This window comes from Mytilus californianus, unplaced genomic scaffold, assembly GCF_021869535.1.
Source record: "Mytilus californianus isolate M0D057914Y unplaced genomic scaffold, xbMytCali1.0.p SCAF_4, whole genome shotgun sequence".
Classification (NCBI taxonomy): Eukaryota; Metazoa; Mollusca; class Bivalvia; order Mytilida; family Mytilidae; genus Mytilus; species Mytilus californianus.
This window is the reverse complement of record NW_026262690.1, coordinates 92,706,141-92,732,672: the sequence shown is the minus strand read 5'-3', so window position 1 is coordinate 92,732,672 and position 26,532 is coordinate 92,706,141. Positions and strand designations below refer to the sequence as shown.

General features: G+C 32.7%; 1 protein-coding gene across 1 annotated transcript; it reads right to left on the bottom strand.

Annotated features, from left to right (window-relative positions):
- Positions 1–1,037: 1,037 nt before the first annotated feature.
- LOC127738912 (protein dispatched homolog 2-like) lies at positions 1,038–25,466 on the bottom strand. Its single transcript, XM_052250406.1, has 11 exons — positions 24,991–25,466; positions 15,969–17,605; positions 14,997–15,224; positions 13,518–13,643; positions 13,123–13,263; positions 11,777–11,909; positions 10,478–10,605; positions 8,904–8,981; positions 8,420–8,590; positions 7,432–7,822; positions 1,038–1,978 (listed from the first exon to the last, which is right to left on the bottom strand). The coding sequence occupies exons 1-11, from the start codon at positions 25,280–25,282 to the stop codon at positions 1,275–1,277; spliced, it is 4,029 nt and encodes a 1,342-aa protein (XP_052106366.1). The 5' UTR covers positions 25,283–25,466; the 3' UTR covers positions 1,038–1,274.
- Positions 25,467–26,532: the final 1,066 nt, after the last annotated feature.

The following is a 26,532-nucleotide window of genomic DNA, read 5'->3' as shown; positions in this document are numbered from 1 at the left end:
GCGTTTGATACCGGCATGGTTTTTTTTTGTTTTTTGTTTCCTTTGTTCTGTATCTAATACATATTGGATGGACACCTCTCTACTGTTAAAGACTGTATGTTAACATATATGTGTCATTTTGATTATTTGTGTCGTTTGGTTGCTGTCTCATTTACATATACCCACTTCTCCTTTTATTCATAAATACAGTTTATATGTTAAAAACAGTCACATATCGATAGATTTTAAAGGAGTTGGAAACAACGAGATATATCAACGAAATAATTGGTACTAAAAATTCACAGTCGCTGGAAAAGTAAAGATTCCAACAGATAGAAATAAGAGACTGTTAGGTTTGCAATATATTTGAAAAAAATTCCTCCTATATAGCCTAAAATAGAAAGAAATGTTTAAAGGATTCAAAAGCTATATATAAGGACTTCTTAGATATTGACATCTTAGCTTCCTTTGCTAAAAGTCAATGGAACTGAGGTTGGTAGGCTGACGTTTTGATATAGACTTATAGTCGTGCGTTAAACTAGTTGTTTACGTAATATAAGTGTTATTTATTCAAATTACATCAGCTCAAGATCTTTGTCTATTAAATTGAGAAACCTTTGACTTAACTAAATTTCAGGTTTGCAGACAAGTTCTTGAAAAATGGTATTTATATGAGATAATAAAAAAGAATTATCTATACAAGTAATAACATTAACGGTATCAAAATTTCTGCACCAGGTGCGCATTTCGACAATAAATGTCTCCTCAGTGATGTTCGAGGCCAAAAATATTTGAAAATCCAAAGCTAATTAAAAAAAAAGAAGAGCTATTTATCAACCAAAAAGTACAAAAAAATAAAGCCAAAGTCAGATAAGGAATCAGAGCTTTGCATACATTCGATCAACCGTGGTGTTCTCAAAACTTATTCTGACCTTTGAATTATTCGAAGTTTTATTAATTAATTTTAAGAAGATCAACTGATATATAATGTTGTAAAAACCATTTTGTTCCAATTTTTCTGTCCAATTCTAAAATTCGTGAAATGTTAAGAAATGAAGTTGGTAGACTAGCGTTTTAATATAGACTTATAGTTGTGTGCTTAACATTTTTGTTAAGGGGCCAGCTGAAACCCGCCTCCGGGTGCGAGATTTTCTAGCTGTGTTAAAGACCCATTGGTGGCCTTCGGCTGTTTTCTGCTCTTTGGTTGGATTGTTGTCTCTTTGACACATTCCTCATTTCCATTCTTAATTTTATTAACTAGTTGTATACTTCATATTAGTTTTACTTTATTCAAATTACGCCATTTCAAGTTCTTTGTCTATTTCAGCAATTGCATCAGATATATCTTTTTCACTTTGACCTCTCGATAAAGTTGCATTCTTAGAAGTCTTGTTTGATATTAATAGATAAGAAGGAGGAGGAACAGATTCTGAATCATCAAAGTCTCCTGTTCCCTTTGACAAGAAAACGTCTCTTTGACTGAGACATTTCGACAAAGCCACATTTCCTTTGGCTTCATGAAAAACGTTTTTCTGACTAGGAACACTCGACAACACATTGGTGCACCTATTGTTTGACATTTCTTCCGTATTAGGAAAATCAAAAACGTCAGATGTTACTGAAGAAGAATCGGATTCTAAAATTGAAGGAGAATACTCTGACAGATGCATCTGTCTATTAGAATTGTCAGATGAATGAGCTGAAACCACTACATCTGAACTGTTGTGTTCTGAAGATGATTCCGCGAAGAATTTATTTTTCATGATAGGAGCCAAAGTCTTTCTACGTCCATTGTTTTTATGTTGAAATTTCTTCAGGTCAGTTGGTATTATTTCAATGTCTTGCCTTGCAGGTGGATCTCTAGATAAAGCCTCTACAAACGATTGCAGTCTGTCTGATCGTACTTTACAATTAGCATCATTTGATCTCTGGTTGGAATACGTCGTCAAAGAATTTCTTTTGTCATTCCTGTTAATTTTGTTGACGTTATCCGGTGTACCTACAAATTAAAACAAAGAAGATGTTACATTTTAGCTACTATGTTGTGGATAGCGCTATAAATGGAATCAAATTCGCAGATACATACGAGTGCACGTTGATATATATCACACGTTTGTCTAATCAACAAAAAGTGAAAAATATCATCCTCGTATATGGATATCCAGGATTTCGTTTTCTTATTTTGTTTTCTTATTCATTTAGTAGAAATGAAAATTAATAGATATAAAAAGACACACCTAAGTCAATGATAAGCAATAAGAGGCAAGGCACAATAATTTGTATAATGTGCAATCTAAGCACACTTCAATCAAATGTAAGACTATGCTTTGGACATAAACATATTTCAAACTAGTACCTGTTGTATCTTCTACCTTACTCATTGGTAAGTGTAAAAATGCAATACACAGACCTCTTGTACCCCAAACTATAGATGACAACACAATTTTTAAAATCAGTGCATTCAGTAGTTTTGTTGTTGGGAATTAGTCAGTATCTTTTTAGAAAAAACTCAATCTGTGTCATCGTGTCAGTATGACTGTAGTTGTTACTAAAAAGAATTAAGCGTTTACAACAGAAAAATGTACGGTTCAAAAGTGTTCGCCAAAGATCCGACAATTAACCGTCATTCAACTAAAATAGTTCTAGATATATATTCTTGCTTTTATATAGACTTTAGATCTATACTGTATTAATATTGGAAGAAAGCATTCTTTTGATTTTCCAAACTTTACACTTTGATCATTTATAAAAGTTAAAAAAGAATCTTCGGAAAAAATATTGCTAGGAGACTGAATTTTTTAAATTGAATACGATTTTGTTGGATTCTTCGGATGAAAGATTTTGTAAAATCAGATGGGCAACAGTTACGCAATTCTCCGCACGCACTTCTGTCTTTACTTGTATAGAGCAGAGTTTATCCATTGATTCATAACAAAAATACAAGGTGTTGGCCTATGCAATCGTTTTATTTTAGCCTCCGCTTTATAGAATATATACGTCTCTGAATTATATTATGTTAACAGATGCTATATATACGCCATCTTTCCCAATGATATATAAACTAAGAACACTAATGAAGAACAGGGCCTGCTCAAGACTTTATAATAGCTGTGATGATTTGTGTTGTTTCTCTATACCAAGGGGGTCTCATTGGGGGGTTCTGATCCCGGATCCCGCTTACTGTTTTGTCAGATTCCCGTATCCCGCTTACACTATGTACGTAAGCAATTCTCATTTTTTTTGTAATTTCCCGTGTCCCGCTAGACTTCATTTCCCGTTTTCACGGCACAATAATTTGACTTTCACGTGTCACGCTTACAAAAATTCGACAATCCCGGGTCACGCTTAGACCCCAATGAGACCCACTACCAATGTTTCCTTATTCCCAGTAGCAATTTAACTGCATGTACCATTGAAGGTTTTTAAGCAACTAAGACCTGCACATACAATGCATCGTGGAAATGATAAAATTTAGAATGGAATGAGTTCAGATGCGTACAAAATTTAAAGCCTAGTTTCTATGATGAGTTTATTTACAACCACTGGGTCGATGCCATTGCTGATGGAGGTTCCCTCCCCGATGGTATCACCAGTCCAGCAGTCAGCGCTGCTATGTTGAAACGAATTATCATTGATGTAGTCATGATTATAAATCAACTGTTTACAAAAATGTTACTTAGGATTTTCTACCACATGCAGGAATAGATTACATTACCTGTATTTGGCAAAACCCTACGGAATTGTGGGTCCTAAATGCTATTTAACTTCGTACTTTATATGGCCTTTTTAACTTTTGATCGAGTTTCACTGATGCGTGTTTTTTTTTTTAGACAAAACGCGCATTTGGGGTTCAAAAATTTAAGCCTGATGTCTATGATGAGTTTCTGTTTCGTTCATTAATTGTACATATCCAGGGTATTTATTTAAATGAACAGGAGAGGGTTGACAAGGGTGAAAAGGTTAAGATGACAAAATCCACCTGTTCTGAAGTAGAAGACTGAATGACTTCTTCATGTTTAAAGTATAGTTGAGCCATTAGGGAGCTATCATTTGATTTTTAGGGGGCTAGGATGAAATTTGAAAAAAGGCAGGACAGGAGTTTTGAAAAAAAATGGCAGGATGAGACACTTTGCCAAAAAAAAAAAGGCAGGATGACAATTTATGTAAAAAAAAAGTCAGGATAAAATTTTTCATCCCAGTCCCTCCCATAAAAATCAAATGGTAGCTCCCTTAACAAAAGAATACAGATAAACCTGAAGGCAGACTTTCGATGTCAGTTGAGATTTCAGAATACCAATAGTGATCAAATAAAGCGTGGAGTGAGAATAACCTTGAGTGGCGTGAGAATAACCTTGAGTGGCGTGAGAATAACCTTCAGTGACTCAATGTGTGTCATCAGCGTAACTTAAAGAATCTCATGCTCTGCATGCATGACACGTCAATTTAGAAAAAAAATATAAAAAACGAAACCAATGGGAATAGGTCTAACTGCAAATGGAGCGATATCAAGTGCATTGACAGGAAAAGCGTCTTATGTTAATATCCTTGAATCCGCAATCGGCAAGTGAATCCATATACTCAGTCAAATTCTCAAAATAGAAAAATAGCAGAATCGATAAATTTACGAATCAGACGACTATTCTTGTATATAAATAGCTAAGACTGCGAAAACATATCGTTTGTGGGATACATTGTACTTGTGATATTTACCGTAAAACTTATGTTGTGTCGATTTTACTATAATATTCTTTGAATTTACCATAATTAGAACATTTATTGGTATATTATATCAACTTAGATGCATACAGGCCATTCTTGTGTAGATATTATAGTATACTCAAGACTGTTGACAATATGAAAACTGCAATCTTTGTAATTTGTAATAGATCATACTTTTAAGTCGACCACCAAACTCAATTTACAAGATGAAAACACTTGGCGTGAAGGAACATAATAATGTTTCCGAAAACGTAATTTAAAGAGATTGGTTAATGATTTTCTTGTCCAGAGGAAGTCGTGTACATAAACGGTTTGTATGAATGCATAACAATTCGGTTATCAGGAGCGCACAATTGAAAAGAAATTGATCGAGTTCTCAACTTCCTCAGGCAAAGTTGACCTTAGATGGATTTGGCTATTATAAATACGGCCCTTTTTGGTCATTTAGTTCTTCAACTGTTTCGGTTCTTACACATCCTTGTCTTTTAAATATTCGGCTTTAAAAAGTCCCCGAAGGTATCATCAGCTCAGTAGTTCGGTACTGAAATGATTTATAACAATTTTTTTTAAAAGTTACCCGTATATAAATTCTGAAATTCCCTAGGGCAAAGTTGACCTTGGAGGAGCACGGGTATTTTTTTTAGGCTCTCATATAGTTTTTCAACAGTTTCGGTTCTTATACATTCTTGACTTTCAAATATTCGACTTTGAGCATTCCTGATGAACTTCAATCCAGAAAAGGCATCGGATGCATGAAATTTATAAAGAGTTGTTTTAATTTTTTCAATATTGGAATTACTCATTCGAGTTATCTACTTTTTCTCAATGTGTCTGATAATAACTTTGGATTATTATTATACGGTTTTTGATAATAATAGTACTTACAAATACTTTGATATAAAGACCACGAGCGTCTTGTGAGTCAGTTAAATTAAAGAATTCTTGATGTCTGACACATGTAATAATATAAACGGTACCAAATTTACTGCACAAGATGCATATAAATGCCTCTTCAGTAATGATTGATGCCAAAATATTTGAAAATCTAAAACTTATTTGAAAAATCGAAGAGCTTATAAACCGAGAGGTAAAAAAGTATAGTTAAGGCCGGGCAAGGAATCAAAGTTTTGCATGAGGAAGATATATCCCTTTATTGAAAATTTTTTTTCAAAATTTTGTAACAGCAGTATATTGCTATGTTTACATAAGATGTCTTATGGTATATACACAGCATCTCCCCCGAAGAACTCATGTCTCCTAAAGTAACAAACCGCCAGAGCCATTTCCAATTAAAATACTACAGCAAGCGCGTTAAATGTATACCATAAATTCATCAGTTTGACGATTGCCACCATAACTTAGTGGATCGTTATTAATTGTACATGTCACAAATTATCACAAATAAGTTTACGAAATGGATCACATCATAGAACTGATTTTGATCGATGTCAAATTTGTATCTGAAACGTCTATTATTATTTATTTCTAAACGAAGATGTCGCACACATTCGTGATATTGTTACACTTCCGGGAAAATTGAAATCTCTCCCAGTATTAATGGGTGAAATATACCCTAAATGAACACAATAATGCGAAGATGGGTAAAAACTGACACCACAATCAAGAATTGCGGTAAACTCTACTCTGAAGGATATAAGTTTTTTTTGTGGATTTTGTTGGCTCTTTTTTGTTTCTATATGTTTTTACCTGTTTTCTATGGGTGAAATATATTGAGTACCAAAACTTCCGAAAGTTTTTGCCAAATACAGCTAAATTAATTAATGTATTCCTTGGGTAGAAAATCCTGGTGAAACCTCCAACAGCAGTGGCAGCGACCAAGTGGTTGTAAATAAACTCATCATAGATACCATGATTAAAATTTTATACGACAGACACGCATATATTACTGTTATAATGGAACAGGAAATGTTAACCTTCCAGAGTTCCAACTTCTGTGGTTTTTTGTGTATTTCGTTGGCTCTTTTTTGTTTGTCTATTTTTTACTTGTTTTTTTTTAACTCTCCTACACAAGTGGTCCGATGTTTCTATCTGTCTTTTGCAAGGAATCTCGTCAGCGGTTGTCTTGTCTGCTACCTTAATGTTTTTTTCTCTTAAATTATGGTTGATGACAGATCTTCGAAAGCATCTTTTTTTCACTCGTACGATTTAGAGCTGGACTTATTTACATAAATGACTAGACATCTGTCTAATTGTTGAAGAAAATTTAGTATAAGTTTTTAAATCATTGCTGTATATCCAAATATCCTTTTACTTATAGCAATCCCCTCATACCATGAAAGAGTCAATTGAATGTAGAGTTCAAACATCTCCACCGGTAAAAGTAAACCAGTGTAGTTTTCTTTGGTTGTGCTACATTAGTTATTTTTATAAACAAAACGTGCTACACAGATTATGTTAATACAAGGAAAGCCGTGAACTACCTTCCACACAAAGTAAAATAAGATTATTAAATATGCACTTTAGACATTTGTTAGATAGAAAGATTTGGAAAATATGTCAATGCTGGATTAAACTGATTAATATGTATACACTGTATTAAAGGTTAGCATTTTCCAAGTTAAAAAAAGACAAACAAATTCAAAACATTAAAAAAGTGTAAAATTTAATAATATTAACAAACAAATAACAAACATTAAAATAAATTAATATAATAAAACTGAACACGTGTAATGTGTACTGTAAGACAACGCAATACTTATGCAGAACACTTGCTTTTGTCCTTTTCTTGATTTTCTTTCTTTTTGGTACATTTAGCCTTTACTTGCTTGAACAATGCCGGAATGGAACCTGTATCGCCTTCCGGTCCACATAATGCCATAAACGTTGTAAAAAACAAGAAAGCAAATAGCAATGAAATCCCAACAGTACTCATAACAAATATTCCGAATTCATATAAGAACTTAATTTGAGCAAACAATAGAAAAATGGCAGCACCAAACGTTGTAATAGCTCCAGAGAGTACAGAAAGACCCATGCTCTCTAACATGCTCTTGACACGACCGTCACGTGTCGAATGCGGTGACGTCCGATAAGCTTCTGCGAGATGAACAACATAGTCAACAGATAGTCCGACAACCAATGCAAGGTTTAACGACTCTAAAATCTGAAAAAAAAGATATAACAATTTAAGCATGTTTTATGAACGTGTGAAACATGTACATGGTTGACGAAACAAGAGACGATATTTTATATACATGTATTTCGTTAGAAAAAAATATCCATACGGAAGTTTATGGAAAATTAAGAAGACAAAATTTTAGAAGAAATTTTATAAAATTTAATGACTACCGCGACATATACATAGTAGCATATAATTCCTAAATATCAGTAGGTATGAATGTTACATCCATCCATTCACTTGGTAATAATGTAGCAACACAATAAATTATAACCATAAGCTACTACAATTATTAACTGCATGTATCGTTGATGGTTTTTAAGCAACTAAGGGTACACTAAATTACAATGTAGTTTGCCAGCTTAAAAATAGACAGAAAGGAAGGGGGTTAAACATAGGTCAGAATGAGTTTGTCCTTTGTACCCGTCCATGGTGGGAGTCGATACAAGGTATTTCAAACTTTGTCTGGTCTTTTGTGTCCATCCAATTGAATGGATATGCTATTTTTAGTCTTTCATAATATGACCTGCGCATAGAATACCTCGTGAAAATGAGGTTGGAACAATACCCCTACAAACTTACCCCTAATTTCCAGCCTGCCAGTGGGATAATACCGACTACAATTGTTGTAACAAGACCAATGCAAACTGTAGCCAGGAAGCCAATTACCACATTTAATGTAGTCAATGCTAAAATTGGAAATGCCACTGTTATCCCGACAACCAATCCGAGTATAGCTGACTTGACTAATGTCTGAAATAGAAAAAGAAAAGTATAAGTCGTTAACGTAAGCAGTCATTTTGTTGTTGAATTTCGATCCTTGTATAAAATATTTTTATTATTGTTCAGTATTCCTAATTTTCAATTTGCAAAAAAATGGTAAAAAGTCAGTCTATTGAAGATTTCTTATAACAAATATCTTCGTTTTTCAACTCGTATTGTTAAAACATACTGTAACTTTCAAATTTTCTAATATAATGTGTTTAAATTTTATATCATACAATATAGCTCTACGATGTAAAAAAGTGGTGCCAAACGGTAATTCTAAAACTAAACAATATCGTACCTCTTGCACTTTTATCCAATGCCACGTGTTGTAGGTGGACTGAAACCCACTCTTCAAGGAATCTGGCATCTTTTCAACCTAAAATAGTAATAAAAATACTTGAAACAGTCTGTTGTACTGATGCTTACGACATGCAACTCTCAGGAATCGTTTACGTTTTCTGAAGGTGACATGACATGTGCCACATGTGGAGCAGGATCTGCTTACCCTCTCGGAGGACCTGATAACACCCCTAATTTTTGGTTTGGTTCGTGTTGTTCAGTCTTTAGTTTCTATGTTGTGTTTTGTGCACTGTTGTTTGTCTATTTGTCTTATTCTTTGTCAGTTTATTTTCGACTTATGAGTTTGAATGTCCCTCTGTTATCTTTCGCCTCTCTTTTACTTAATACATAGATAAGATCATATGCCACCTTTTCTAGTCAGTAAAAAGTATTATATAAAAACTAATCTATAAATGGTATCAACGTTAGTTAGTCACCGGAAAACTGTTCATTGTCGGAAAAATGACTTGTATTTCATTTTATTCCATAGGTATGAAATTTGAACTGTCATTTTTTTTTTTTTCAAATTGTGTTCTTTGTTCCTAATGTAAAACTATTGGAAGGATGCCAATGAGACAAAATTTTCATTGGTTTATCTGCTAATTATCGTATCTTTTTACTATGTCTTTATAAGTATTATAGTATTAGTAACACAGTGTGCTAGTAACCTATTATGATACAAACGAGGGTAGTTAACCCCATATATATATCGTATTGGGTCACTAGCACACTGTGTAACGAATTTTTCTTACCGACTTTCTTATGTATGGAAGTTAGACTTAATAAAACTTGATGAAAATTAAATATATTTCAGTTGATGTTATAATGATCAATATGGGTGAAAGTCGGCGTTTTTGTCTGAAAGCTTGAAACATATAATTTCATATGTTTACAATGCATGTTAATTTGAGCACAACACCGTGCTGGTTTTTTTAAGGAACGTAACTCTACTTCTTACTACTACTCAACGTCACACGTTATTTAAAATAAACCTCGCCCTCTGACCTAATATCAAATACTCACGGTTTCGACGTGATCGCGTCAAACCAATGATATTCCTAGAAGTTTATAGGAGCTAAGAAAAATGAGCATATTCACTTCTTGCTCCTGTATATTTCTGAGATTTTGCTACGTTTGGGTCTTTTTGTTGCTGGTTTATTTCATCTTTGTGTATATCTTAAGACTATGCCGCTGTATAGCTGTATTATTAGAATGTTTTGGGTCCTTTTTTAAGGTTTGAATTTTCTAATTATGCGGTTGTGGTTTCAAATGTGGTTCTTGTTACTCAATCTTTAGAAAAAAAACTGTTTATTTTGTAATAAGTTATGGATCTTTTTATATCCTTTTACTTTTGATAATGGTGGTGCTTATCCTTCTGATTCTTACATTTTTTATCGTTCCTATAGTTTGTTCTCCACAAAATGTATGCCATGTCTCAACTGAAAATTACCAGTGGTGTTAAAATTGTGTAATCCTTTTTCTTAGATGTAGCTTTTTAAGATCACAGAAAATTGTCAAAAGTTGCTGACATACCTCTTCATTGATTAAGTTTTCCCACAATTGGTGCACTGGTTTGCCCTCTGGATATCCAAGCGTAAAATAGCTCATAGTTGTATTTATTTCTATTCCTATTACCTTAAGTGTTGTACCATACACCATACCTAAAATACATATTTATAGAAAATCAATTTAAAGAAACAAACATTCCAATAAGAATACAGATCCTGACGTGGGTCCACGCTTTTTTTTTTAAAAAGATCTGACCTTGCGGAATCCTCTGGTTTTTTTCATAATGAAACACACCATGAACAATTTAGAGACAGACATTTCAATGGCAGATGTAATATTTACCAGGACAGGAAGTAGAATGTTATGTTGTTAGATAGGTACCAAACACATTGACTAAAATTAATTTGGCTCGTTTAATTTTCATAAAATTTTAACAAATTATTTACATTGACCCTTTGACAAAAATATAAAAATTTCAAACAACTTGAACCACACACTTTATCGGAAAAATGTCATTGGATATATAGCAGTTTGACAAACACTAATTTTGATCATTGAGAAGCTTAATATTTCCTTAACAAAAGAACGTGATTAAAACGTTTGTCTGATTTTTACCGAGTTATCTCCTTGTAGTGTTATGTACCACCTTAAGCGAAACGTGGACACATGGTCTGTATTTCAATCACATTGAGAAACATATACAGCAGTAATTGATAATATTAAAATAAACTGGTAAAATTGTCCGAAAAAAAACGAATTTCTTTGCCTGACAAAAGACATTATGTCTATATAAGCAACCAAAACATATTATCATATGGCATATCTAGTTTTAAATTAAGATGTTTTGACTCTAAACTATAAAATATTTTTAGCACAAAATTTGATAACTCTATGCTGAGACCGCCAAACATTTGTGTTGTTTGCTACAGACATTTTCTTTTGATAAATAACAATAAAAGTACATCAGAAAAATTCTCCAACAACTGATTCCATGCATGCTCTAAATCAGTTATTTCTGATGTGTAAAATTCAGTCTACAGCACGTTCTTGTGGCGATAAAATCCAGTTTGAAGCATAATCGGAATATGATTTTAATGACAAAGTTGTTATTTTTAAGCGAAGTTATGATATTAAGTTGTTTGATTGATTTCAACAAATTTAGTTTGTCTCAAAATGTTGCATGATTTACCGAGTTGATTCTTTTCTAACGATATGCATCTTCGCGGGATAAATTTGCGATATATACGAACGGATATTTTCACGTTTTTGTCTAAATTGCGAAATTAGCTCAAATAAACCTCTCGCGATCAGTATATAACTTACCATATGCTGGATGATTGTTGTACACTCTGGTCACGCCAGATACTTTCTTTTCTCCAATTAAAGGATTATACAACCAAAAGTCATTCGTTGGTATTGCTGTGTAGCCATTGGTCAACCAGTAGGATATCAAAATCTAAAAGGTAAACATAATAATGTAGTCTCATTTCACCAAACTAAGTGTGCGTACATTTGAAAAGAACGAATATAAGGTTTATATATACGAGAGAAAAATGTAATGAAATCATCAAATGTCAGGAAATAACTCATAGATCAAAGAAACAGCGCTTTTATTCTTGCTCTCTATCTGGGCAGTTGGGAAGGTTTCCAACGATGAACTAAAGAGCGCACACTGTACAGCATGGTCAAGAGGTCAGTGCTACCCTAGTGTTAATTAAAGCTCTCTATGTACACCTTTTGGTATTTGTCTAAAACCAAAACACATGCTATAGATAAAATACATGTGGGAAAAACAGCTGTATTGTAACTATGAACTACATTGTACATGTGTGGTGAGTATTCAGAAGGTAAATGCATGTATACTGGACAAATTTGAGTTTAAAATCTGTGTTTCGTTCTATTATTTCACCTATAAGCCGACTGTCGTCCTTATGTTTTGGTATTAAAAATTGATTTAAATTGTTTGGAGATTAAACCTATGATTTAAGTCGTGCTTACACATTAACACCCCTTCATACTACTAAATGTACACCAATGTGTCTAAGAAGGATGTTGAGTTTATTTTATTTAACTATTTTCTCCAGGAATTTAGTAGAACAAAGTGAAATGAAAAGTTAGAGATAGACAACAAAGCATAATTTTCGAATGTACAATAAAACTGATAAATATCCAGACGAAAACAACACCATAGCGTTAGAGTAAAACACTAACGCTAATGTATTACAAAAGTATATATGTTAATGAGTTCGTCAAACATGGATTATGTTACTTCCCTTCATACCAACCATTTGCTTTTTGTCTACATCTTTTAAAAGATAGGCGGAAGATACCAAAGAAATATAAAAAATCATAAGTCGAAAACGACCTGACAATGCCAGGCAACAAAAAAATGGCCAAAAGACAAACAACCTACAAAACAGAACACAGGAAACAAAAAACTGAGCTACACGAACCCAACTAAAAACTTTGGGGTGAACTCATGTTTTCCAGAAGGGTTAGCAGACCCCGCTTCACATGTGACATCGTTGCATTCAACAAAAATATTCCTAAATATCAAGTGGAGTTTTGTTTTACTTTGTGAAATGAATGATTACAATTGTATATGTATAAAACATAATGGTTTTTAGCAATAATATTTTCAAAAAGCATATGTGTGTATGTAAGCCTACCTCTAGATGTCTGTCGAAGTCAGCCGGTTGACTGGACACGTCGTATATATGGCTGTTGTACTGCATGAACAGTTCAACATAACTCTTTGTAAACGGAAATGGCACAGTTAGGTTAAATGATGTCACAGTATTAGCTAAGTTCTGAAAAAAAGATTATAGCGTTATAAATCTTTTATAGCATATAATTAAAAAAAACACCAAGGTTGCAATGAAAACGATAAGTCAATGAAAAACACACAAGCAAAATGATGAGAAAACATATAACAGTTATCAAAAGATTATACACAGTGAAATAAGGAATGTAACTAAAGAATATATTCTGTAAAATTCATTTAGGAGTGCTCTTATTAACCTAATGTCAAATAAGACCATAACAGATCTTCAAAATATTTTACCTGATAATATTTATATAATGCTGACATAAAACAAGCTATTTCCGGTTCGTTGGTGACAGGGTTCCTCTTGATCTTGTATGCAGCTATCTCTGCATCGGTTAAATTTTCTAATCTGGTACATACATTCTGAAACAAATGTTATTTTACTTTATTTCTGCCTATATATTTTCAGGTATTTTTTTTTATCAAAACATTAAAATGGCTAAACATCAAACATTGACTTGGATAGATAAAGAATAGCTCACACTGTTTAGATACGCCGCTTTTGCTAAGTCAAAAAAGGACAGAAAACATCAAAGGCAAAAGAAAAAAGACGAAAAGACAAACAATAGTCTACGAAACAATACATAAACAAGAATGTGTCCATAGTACACTGATGCCCCACTCGCACAATCATTTTCTATGTTCAGTGGGCCGTGAAATTGTGGTCAAAACTCTAATTTGGCATTAAAATTAGAAAGATCATATCATAGGGAACATGTGTACTAAGTTCATCAAAAACTACCTTGACCAAAAACTTTAACCTGAAGCGGGACAGACGGACGGACGGACGAAGGGACGGATGAACGAACTGACGCACAGACCAGAAAACATAATGCCCCTACTACTATCGTATGTAGGGCATATAAACATGAACCTGGTTTGGTAAAGAATTGTACAGGTAGGTTTGCATGAACAACAATTTTATCAAACAACCATGCACTGTAGTGAATTGGGGTGCTGTGAAAGGGTTAGCAGTTTCTGGTCCTCTAGTGTCTTACGTGGTGTTGCTCTTAGCAAGGTTATAATCTGTTTATAAGTAGTTCTTGTTGATGTCATAAATTAGAAATAGAGGACGGGATTGTGGTTACCACAAATGGAACATGTCCGTGTTCATCTGACACACTGATATTCCATAACGGTTAACCAAATCATGACAGATTCCGTTAAACTTCAGATATCAGAAAGAATGCCGATAAGGACAACGAGGACATTTATCAGGAACTCAGATTAGTCTTTAAAGATGGACTATTAGAAAAGATCTCATATCATGGAGCAAGGGCAAAGTTACCCCTATCGTCGAAGTCTATGGTTCTCTTGTTTATGCATCGAAAACGGATACATTAAGAAACATCCTTGAAAATAAGGAAAAATAGTACTAAACTTTAAGGTATATTAAAAATCAATCTGCATAGATACTAGCAAATTTTAGAGAAAATATGTTTAAACTTGCATCATTGCTAGTCTGTCATATTCCTGAAATTGTACAGACATTTTTCAAATAAAAGTGGCGGGTAAGACAATGTTTTACAACTAACAAAATCTCCCTTTTGTATGACGGTTCATTTGAGTTTAAATTCATATATGCTTAAAATATAAGAGTCAATATATAAAAAGTAATCAAGATATAGGATATGAAACAGATGGTAAAACTGAGTAAGTCTTTCGACAAATTGCAATGGTTGCTCTTGTTAAACTTAGCAATAATGAAGGGCTTACCATGAGAGCAAGTTGCGCTTCCTCTGATGAGGCATCAAAGCTTTCATCCCATTCAGTTACACCAACACAATAGTCTCTTGATTTTAAATTACAACTATCCATGTTTTGAGGTTTCACTCCCCATGACAAGCGAATACGGGTATCTTCTTCTTCAAAATTTCTTTGGAATCCATAATAATGGTTTTTGTACGCTTTTCCATAGTTATGAGAACTTCTGTAAATTTCTACCTGCAAACAAAAATAAAAATAACGTTCTATTTGCATTTCTAAAAATCGTTCATTATGTATGAGTTTATTTTTTTCTCTAGATTTAATATTTTAGTTTTTCTTCTGACACCATATTACTGTTTGGACGTATCAGATACATTGTGTATTTCCATTTCCATTGTTTCATTCGTTACTTTATCTTTATATTTTAACAGTCGTAATTATCTTTTTATTTGAGAAATTTTGCAACGTAGTTAGTTGTCTTAATGGCATCTACTCGCAAAACACTTAGACCTGCATTAAAATGGCGAACATTAACAAAATAAAGGGGTTACGAGTGTTTTACATAACTTTAGTTTTTGATCAATGTAAATTTTTTATGAAAGGCTTTTCGGGTTTCAGCATACGTGAAATTGGTTGATCGTTGGTTGCTTAACGTTCAGTGGCAAATATTTCATGCATGTACAGGACGACAAGCTACATACAGAAATATAGAAATTTAAGAACACTGAAAAGGTCAATATGATAAAATTGCCTAATTCTGCCAATTTAGTAGTTTTATTTAAGATAAGTAGCAAATTTTGCCGAGTACGTGGGTTCAATTACGGTTCTAATAGCCTGTGCATTGTGTATATATTTGCGTGCGTGTATGTGTGACTCCCTGTTTTTGCTGTTTCGTACATGTCTAGAAGAACCTCTAGTAGCCATTTGACCAATGGCAATCCTCGTTTAGATATCTAAAAGCATATAATCAATTTAAATTACCTGGTTGCTATCTGGTTCTAATGTAGTTGCATTGTATATAAAAAAGATAGAGGTTCCAAAAAAGACCAGTGGTACAATAATTTTAACGGAACGCCTTGTCATAAAGTCATAGAATCCATTTTTAAGAAATAACACCACTTTATTCCGATCTTCGAAATTCTTCTTTTCTTTTGATTCATCTGTCTGGCTTGTTGATTCTTCTTCTTCATTTATGTCAATTTTCCGTTTAAACATTTTATTAAACTTCGGAAGATCTGGATTAAACATGCCTATATTTTTAGAATACAATCTGCTTCTGCGGTGGGAAATGATTAAAGACTCCTGACTAATAGTTCTTTCGGATTTAAGTTCTTCTGAGCGACAGCATGGGCAGTATGAAATACATTTATCAAACATTGGTTTAATTGCTTCGGAATAGACTAGTATTACAACTGGGAAGCAAATAAGATCAAACAGGTAGTTAACACCTACAAGCATTCCAGAGAATAATCCGAATGACGACACCGGAAGTAAAGGTGACGGAGCGCTGACTAGAAACGCTGCCATAGTTGTCAGCGATGTAACAAAAGTCGTTTTTGCTGCTTTCCTGTAGCAATCTGAAAGACGATGGGCTTTCGAAGGGTATTCCGTGTTTCCCGATAATCTCCAAGTGTCATAAAATATAAAAACGTCATCAGCACCGATTCCAAGAATAATAAAAATAGAAATGATATGGAAAAATCCAAAATACTCGTATTTAAAGGCGAATCGGTAAATTAGATTTGTCAGTAAAAAGCTTGTTATAATACTTAGAATTCCAAAAGATGTTATCCAAAAGGATCCTGTTTGGAACAACATAAATACAAATATGAAACTAAAACTTCCAATGGCTAATTTCATATCAGTAAACGCTTGTTTTTTTACGTCATATTCAAACAATTTTATACTCATATAATACAGAGACATATGCCCGTCCAATGTGTTATCTCGAATATTTTCTATTTCGGGCCTAAGTTTTTGAACCTGATATTCAGAAAGTCTTTCGCCATCATTATAACCTACTAATGGCCACCCAAAAAACATAAAGAATCTCGTTTTAGATGATGTTTTCCCTAAGTCACAAGGGTCGTAATCCTTTTGTAAAACTAACTGAATGAACTCTTTTGTTTCATTAGTTTGTGTTGCTTTGCATATCACACTGGACGCATTAACAAACGATGACGAGTCGAATACTGGATCAACATCTTTATATGTTCCGTCAAAAAGACGGAGAACTGATATAGGTTTTTCGCAGGTACCTTGTGCGTTTATTAGACAGAAATCTGATTGGAAGTCTTGGAAATTAAACAGTCTATTTTCTGTTTGATACAATAATTCCAAATTTGTTGTAGAGAAGACATCGTTCCCTTCAACTATAATTTCTAACGTATCACCGATTTCACCATTATACCACGTGGGTATTGTCACACCAACGATACGGCGATACACTCTAAACGGGTATTTCATAGAATCCCTCCAAGCAAGGTCCTTCACTCGGTCTACATCTGTATATAGTATTAAAGGAAGCTCTTCGAACTCAATTGGAAAGACTGTATGTCCTTGAATCATCAGAAGTATTGTTACCAGAATGATAGAAGTATGCAAAACAAGTGTTATAGCTGAAATAGAAAAGAAATTGTCTTAATAGGTGAATGAGGTCAATAATAAAGCACAATAGAAGATACATTTACTCTTATTATATGTATTCAGTCGCTTCTCTTGACTTTATTTTATCAATGTTATCAATGCTGCTAGTAACAATTTCGGCGGTATAATTTATTAAGTCTATCCATGGAAGTAATATTTAAATATTACTTCCATGGTCTATCATACTACATATGTAAATTGAAGAACACATGTGCGGGGTAATAACAAAAAATGTAAAGTATAACGGACAAATAAAAAATGCTGTCATAAAAGGCAATTAAGGGGCAATCTAGATATTTTTTGTTTGTTAATATATGTTAAATTCATAAACAATACACTCAAAGAGAATATGAGTTTTATATGATTGGATATTTGTTTCTGGCTTGATTAAGAATTTATTTACCTCATTTTTGTGTTCGATTGTTTTGTTTTGTTCCTGTCTCACTGACGTCACCTCTGTTCCCCCTTTTATCCTTTTCTATTTCGAATAAGGGAATGATTCAAACAGTACGAACATTTTTCCGGTGATTATTCAGTTTCTTTAACATGTATAAGTTGAACTTGGAGCCTTTTATAAATTTGTCCGCTACGAACGACTTTCCGCCACATAGACCTTATATATATATATATATATTGCTTTTTTATATTTAGTTAATTTGAGTGATTTCATACATATGTAAAGATGTTTATTGACACTTTTTAACACTTGATTCAAAGATCAAACTGTATTATAATTATTTCAAATAACTAAATAACATTCTTTAAATACTAATAGGACATTAAACTGATTTATCATGAAATTCCATAGCGTGTTTCCTTCTTTACAAAATGCATTATGTAATTTATAAATTGCGTAAAATGCACTTTTTGGAGATGAAAAAAATATACCTCAGTGCAATTTTATAATGTCACTGATATTTCTAATTGAAATTAAAATGCATATATTCTGGGTTTTTTTTATTACGAGAACAAATAAATAGCACTGAATGAAAAATAGGCTTGAAAGCATATTATCCTCAATAAACTCAATCCTAAATTCAATGTACGGAAGTTTGTCGACCTTCGGTATATTTAACCTTATTTAACCCACCTTTTCTTTCTTTCATTTAATGTGTAAGTTACAAATATAATACAATTTCCTAAATGTATATATTAAAAAGGCTTGTCCTAAAATTTATTGACTTTATTGGTTTTCTTTTATGTATACTTGTCAACAATCTTTGCCTTGTTTTTTTAAGAATTGACGGCTGATTAAGTTATCTGTAATACCATGCAAGAAGTGTTTCCAATTGAAATAAAATATGTTCATTTCATTCAGTTTAAAAGCTAGGACATCACGTTCTCATTCAATATACTTGATTTCATTCAATTCGTGTAATTTTCAAGGCTACACTAAATGTATAAGGTGTATATCTACACAAAAAAGGTGCCCTGTTTATATTACTGTTTCGGGGATTATGTTTCATTTATATCACACAATTTAATTAATCTGCATATTCTTGTACCAATATTCAGAATTAGCTAAAACATTACAATTGGTGCATTCTGCATGGCGTGTCTAATCTGAAAAAAGATTGCTTGGCAGATTTGGATGTATAGATACGCAGTGGGGTATAAAATACGCAGCCCATCCGTAATGATTTTGATACAACTGCTCATACTAAATTGATGCTTTGCAGTTTTGAGTGTATAATACCTAGCTTGGGATGTATAAATACGCAACCCCGTCCGTAATGATAATGACACAACTGCTCATACCAAGTTGATGCTTACTTGGCAATTTCGAATGTATAAATACTTAGCGTTTGATGTATAAATACCCAACCCGGTCCGTAATGGTTTTTTAAAAACTGCTCATACCAAATGGATGCTTACTTGGCAGTTTCAAATGTATGAATACGAAGCTTTAGATGTATGAATACGCAACCACGTCCGTAATGATGTTGATAAAACTGCTCATACAACACTGGACATTGACTTTAAACCTCGAAGTTTGCAATTTACTTTTCCTACTTTTCATAGAAAAATCATACGATTAGGACTTGCTGGATTTGTTTACTTCTATGACAACCATATCATGACTAAAAATTTATTCCCGCCTCTAGCTGACCACATTGACGCTAGACAATTTATATTATTTCATTGTGGTTACAATATATATAACATAAATTTAAATATATCAAGCTAAAAATGTTATGGCATCAAAATACTTTATAAATCTTTATTCATTTGAAGTAATGTTAACAATTAAATCGATTTTAAATGTTACGTAAATGAAATCATCAATACAATGTCGTTTTAAGTAACTAACATCATGTCGAGGAGTTGTGTAATATTTTCTATTTCTTTGGTCATTTTGTCGTTGTGTTATTTCAATTGAAAGTTCATTTTTACATAGAAGTCACTCCTGCTAACTCTGGAGCCATTTTATTTTTAATCGTCTTTACGGATCAATGACACTTATATTCGGACTAAAAAATAATTGCTTAGAATATCGGGTATCATAAAATAGCCTGTGTAACGATTAGACAATAATATAAAAAATAAGGAGATGTGGTATGATTTTCAATGAGACAACTATCCACTTAAGTTTAAATGATGTGGATGTAAGCAATTATAAGTAACCATACGGCCTTCAACAATGAGAAAATCACATACCGTATAGTTGGCTATAAAAGGCCCGGCATGAAAAAATGAACGAACTACAGGCACAGCCAATTGTGTTGCGGGGTTTAACATGTTTGCTGGGACCAAACCCCTCCTCCTAACCTGACACAGTGGTGTAACAGCACAACATAAGAACAAACTATAAAATTCAGTTGAAAAGGGCTTAACGCATCAGATCGATACAAAGCAGAAACAACTAACAAAAACACAGACCGTTGTAAGTTGTTTTTTTTCCTTGTAGTTCGGTTGGGTCTTTTCATATTTATATAGAAATTGACTACTTAGGAGACTTTTATATATATGAAAATGGTAGAGTGGGTGCCTTCGTCGTAAAGTACGCCAATGTCGTTCTTTAAACAATTTATCCTTTCAAGCAGTCATTCTTACGAGTGTTCCAAAAAGATTAATGAAAACAATTATCGAATATTAAATCGTTTTGGATAATCCTTCCATGACAAATGCCGTAGATGCATTAAATGTAATGAAATATTTATTATTTAATAGTTTTTCAAATTTCAATAAATTTACAATTGTATGCGTTTCATATCTAAAATGTACTTTACGACGAAATCAATTATTTTAATTAAATTTTATACAAATATGACAGTAGTACTTATTGAGAGAATGACGCTGTTCCCTGCAAACAAACTGCTATTGAGTTGGTGGGACAATTATAATCTGTGCTGCAATATTTTTTTGAAATCACAAAATAGTTTGACAAGCAAGAAAAAAATAGAAAGAAAAAAAAAGTTAAATTATGAGGAAAGAGGGTAAAACATCAATCTTTGACAGAGTATGCAAGAGATCCTTTCAGAAGCAGACTACAAATAACGTCCATGACAAATTGTTAATATAAAAAGTAATGACTGTGAATGGTATATTTATTGGCACTATAGTAAATGGTGAATGAGTATATTGAAGGAGTTTTGGAGGGGCAAAGGGTGGTCATTAATTTTATCGATGAGATCTTTCCGTGTCGATAACTTCAGTTATTTCAAATAAAATGAAATGATTTGTTGGAAACCGTGTGGTAAACTGTACATGTGTTGGAAACCGTGTGCTGAACTGTACATGTGTGTTGGAAACCGTGTGGTTAACTGTACATGTGTTGTTGTTTGTTTTTGTTTTTTTTTTGGGGGGGGGGGGGGGGGGGTAACCTGAATGTGCTGTCGGATTCTAAGTGTTTCATTCGTACATGTACTAACATGCTAACTCTATATGTCGGCTTTTTTGTAACTTTTATGCTGTTCGATTCAAAATGTCTCATTTGTACATGTCCATGTATTTGCCTTAGTTCAATAATAAAACAGGATTTTGATTGTTAAGCATTAATAAAACAACAAGCCAACAGTTCTTACCAAATTTGATATAAACAAAACTTCAAAGTTATCTTCGAGATCTCTCAAATGAATAGCAATAATGAAAATTTCAGTAGATTCACTAATCCATTTGAATTTCAGCGTAGTATTAATATACATATTTAATAAAATTGAATTGAAGTATTATTTACCAGGGGGCATCCCAAAGAGCCAGCGCGTATTGCTAGGCTCGAAATTCTTTTAATTATACCCAAAGGTACTATACAATATAAAACTTTATTGATGAAACCGTTTATGCTTCGCAGTAGTACGTACAAATTATAATTACGTGCTCGCATCACAATGATTTCAAAACATCGGTTGCTAACATCACGTCATTTTGAACTAATACCACATCTTCATATTTCGTATAGCTACAGAAAATTGATATCGCTTACAATACGTATTATCCTAATTGTGAATATAAGTCCTAGATCTATATGAGTTCTCTCAACTCCGTAAGAGTTTTTTTTCTTCAATTATCGGATGATTGACGAGAGAAGAATCTGTCTATATTTGAAAAAGGATTTCTCTTCAGAAAAACACGACTTCGTAATTTATATTTGCATTCCATCAAATCGTTTTCTTCTAATCTTGTGAAAAACGTATATATTAAAGAGTAATTTAAATATTCTAATTCAAATTCGTTGTTTGCACTATTATATATGATCTTAAATTGCATTTTGATAGGGTCTTTGTTTGCTTTGATTTTCGGTTTTTGTATATATACTTTTAATATCAAACATGTTAAATTGCAGATCAATAATAAGTCATTCTGGTAGATTTAACGTGTTAGCAGTTCCTTTATACAAGTCATGCTTTTCTCAATCTTGTCTATTTAATATCGCTTCACGATGTATAGGTTCAATTTAAGTTCAGAAATGTGATAGAAAATTTCAACATTTGAAATCTAATGGGAAAACATTTGCAAAGAAATAATTTGCATCAAATCTGTTTTTGTAAGTAAAGTGTTAAATAAGTTGTTCATTTTAGTACATCTGAAATAAACTTTTTACTGAATCTTGAAATATCATTTTATAAAAAGAATAATATTCCCCATGTCAAATGAAACAAAATGAAGATTAATCATTTTTGGAAGGCGTAAAATCAGGATTGCTTTTGAATACTTACAAGGAATTATTGGGAAGAATCAGATTGTTTGTTTTTACCTTTCAAGGATCACGTGGTCTAATTTCTTCAAAACCAAGCATCAAAATAATTTTAGAAAGGGAAAATTGGTCCTCTCCAAAAACTGTTTTCTCAAGATAAAGATTGAAAAATGAAAGCCAATGTAGCCTGAATTCACATTTGTATTTTTGTGATTTTTCATATCTTTAATAGTCGCAATCAACACTTGACAACTTTTCTAGCAAGACACACGTAATAGTAAATCGCAGTAGAAACTATCGAGAATTATAAAGGTGTGTACAGAAAAACATATTTGTAAACTTTGTTTAATTTTGCTGATTTTAAGTGTTCTATACGAACATCTAACGTCAACCAGAACCCATTCGTTGAAAAAATACAGATCTAAATTATTTTTGATCTTCAGTTGATTTTGAAAGTAATGAATAAGGTTTCGTGCTCATTGGCAATTTGCCTCTGTTGTGTCTTATAATGACCAGTAAGTGCTGAATATGCAATGTTTAAATCGAATTTGAAAACTTAAGACGCACTGAAATTAGTTCTGGTTATGCATATAGCTAGATTACTGCCGTATTTGGTAGTTAAAAATTCATCTTTTGTATAAATTTGTATCTTGAAAGATAAGTTGTGAAATAAATATATTATTAAGCATAGACACAAGATAACATACACAACTATGGTATAGGGTATCCTTTCATAAGTTTAAGGGAGGATAAAAGATAGATTTGCCATCGACAATAATTGTCAATAGGGTTGTACGTGGGAAAAAAGAGCGAGACTAATACATTTTTTCAACTGCAATCGTGTTCAAATTATTTGAACACATTTAGTTTCCTACTTACGTCGACCCCCTTTTTTAATAAAAAATTTGGGATCGATTTTTTTTCTTCGAAACTTCCGGAGCCCTGCCACGCTACATTATTGGTGTCTGATGCCGAAAACTTCAGTTTTAAACTAAAAAAATGGATAATTAGAATAACGTAGAGGAAGCAGCTCGCGAATAACACAAGATTAACAAAAAAGAACAGCTGAAGATCACTATAAATTTCAAGAATGGCCAAGAACCGGATCCACATACTTCATTATCACTGAACTAGTATATACATTTGTTTAGGAGCCAGCTGAAGGACGCCTCCGGGTGCGGGAATTTCTCGCTGCATTGAAGACCTGTTGGTGACCTTCTGCTGTTGTCTGTTCTATGGTCGTGTTGTTTTCTCTTTGACACATTCCCCATTTCCATTCTCAATTTTATTATATGATGTATGATAAGTTCAAAATTACACTAGTAAGGGCAAGTTGTAATTGTAGACTGTTGATGTCATGTACGATATGATTATACAGATCTTTTAAAAAATTTGGACAAAACATTCAATCATCATATTGTTAACGTGGTAATAAATAGCAGAAGGGAATACATATGAAATTTAAGAACTTCTTATTAGGCTACGATCATATTATGTATGTAATTGTGATGTGTTCTAAATAGATTTCATATACCTTCTTCAATCATTTAATATTTTTCAAAATATTATTTTCAATTACAAATCATTTTTTTTTTATATATTTTGGTTTTCGTATATTTATAAGTATCTTAAAAAAATGTGCGCACTTTATTGTACAAACTTATCAAGCCATATGCATGTTAATATTCAGTTTTTAAAAGCAACATAAGACAAATAATAATCATAATATCAGGACCAAGGAGATGTGTCTATAGCCATGTAGTTGATCGTCAATACTTACAAGTGTAAAAAAAATCCACGGGTCAAAACCCCAACGTGAATATGTCAATTCAGACTTTTATATTTCTTATCACTTTTCATGGGTGAACCGATACATTTAGATTTATATTGAAATAAAACATTTGAAAGGCAATCTTTAGATTTGTGAAAGACATATGTATGCTTTGTTCAAAATAATATATGCGGCCAGAAGTTATCATATTAGGGTATAAACCACATCAAATCCTAAAGATAATTGTATAAGGATTATCACGGGAATAACTTGTATCTAATTCTCGAACACTGAGAAAAAAAATACACCGATAGATTGAAAGATGTCTGTATTCTATCCGTTATCTTTTCTTCTCTATCATAAAAGACCGTGATAAAAACTAAACTAGATGTAATTTTTCATGTTTAAAACAGTTTTTCAAGTCAAAATAAAAATAAACATTATACACTCACCAAAGGTTAAAAACGGATGGTTTGTAATAAAAACACAATATTTCAAAGGCGATTTTCTTTCTTCCTTTTTTCTATTTTCTACGGTAAAACTTTCGTTATTTTCCTCTAAAGGAAGAGGCTGAACAGTTGAAGAGCACCTTTTCAGATTTTTCGTCTTAATTTTTCTTGTTTCCTTTTCTGTCTTTTTCTCACAATTGCTTTGTAATATTCCAGAGCTGTCATTCCGATCATCCAATTCATTTTTCTTTCCTTCTCCATTTTCCTCTTTACGCAAAATATCATTTTTAGTCATTTATAAGATTCACTTTATTGCACTTTGTACACTTTTCTTTACCAAAATGACACTGTTGGCGTATTTGAATTAAACAACCTTTTACGCTCTGATATCATTAACTGATTTCATTAATGGAAAGTACACGGTCACTATTGTTTGGTCAAAGTAATCAATGATTTCTCCACGCTCCGATAAAAATATCCAAAATAACAAAATATTATACAATAGAGCTAATCCATAATTAATTACAGTTTATATTATACCTGCCATAGACATGCTTGTACAAAGCTCAACATTCTGACAATTAAATAATTTCACTGTTAGGGTCCAATAAGAGATTTAAATTATATTCAATTTTTCATTTTGATTTCCGTTTCTAAAGGTTATGAAGGTGCGATGAATCTTCTTTTCAATAACAAAAGACATATTTTATTGATCAAACACAATCAACAAAAATCTATATTAGTAAATATGCATGAAAAAGAAGGAACAAAAGAAAAATCTGACTGATTTCTTTCGCTAGTAAAATCACAATTTAGAACCCGAGGAATTAATTCATTAAAGAGTCAGTAACAATTATTTATTCATTATCGCTGTTTTCCATAAAGGTATACATCCATTAACGGAAGAAAAACACCCACAGTCTTCGTTAACTTCAGGTGCTAAAGCCAATCAAACGTGCATTGTATGACAATAGGCGATAAGCCTTGACAGAGCAGGCAGGAGAGAAAGTGCACTAAGGTGTAGTATGTTAGCAGATAGTGCAATGAATGACATAACGTGAGAACAGAATAGACGAAAGAGAGAGTGAACTTGGGTGGAATATGTTTGTACACAGTGCATTTTATGACAAAATGAGATAAGGTTAGAAGAGACATGAGAGAAGAGCTCCAAGGATGCAATATGTTTGCACACAATTCATTGAACGACAGAATGTGATAACAGAAGAAACGAGAAAGAATGAATTAGGATGCAATCGTTCTGTACACAGTGCATTGAACGACAGAATGTGATAATAGAAGAGACAACAGAGAAAGAGCAGTAGGGTGGATTTTTTGCACACATTGGATTATATGACAGATTGCGAGAACAGAATAGACGAAACAGAAATGCACTAAGGTGGGATATGTTTACACGCATTGTTGTATGACAAAATGCGATAAGGACAGAGGAGACTAGAAGCGAATAGCACTAGGAGGTAATAATTGTTTGCACATTGTGCATTGTGTATTGCAGAATACGTAAAGAAGAAAGCAATCATGATGGTC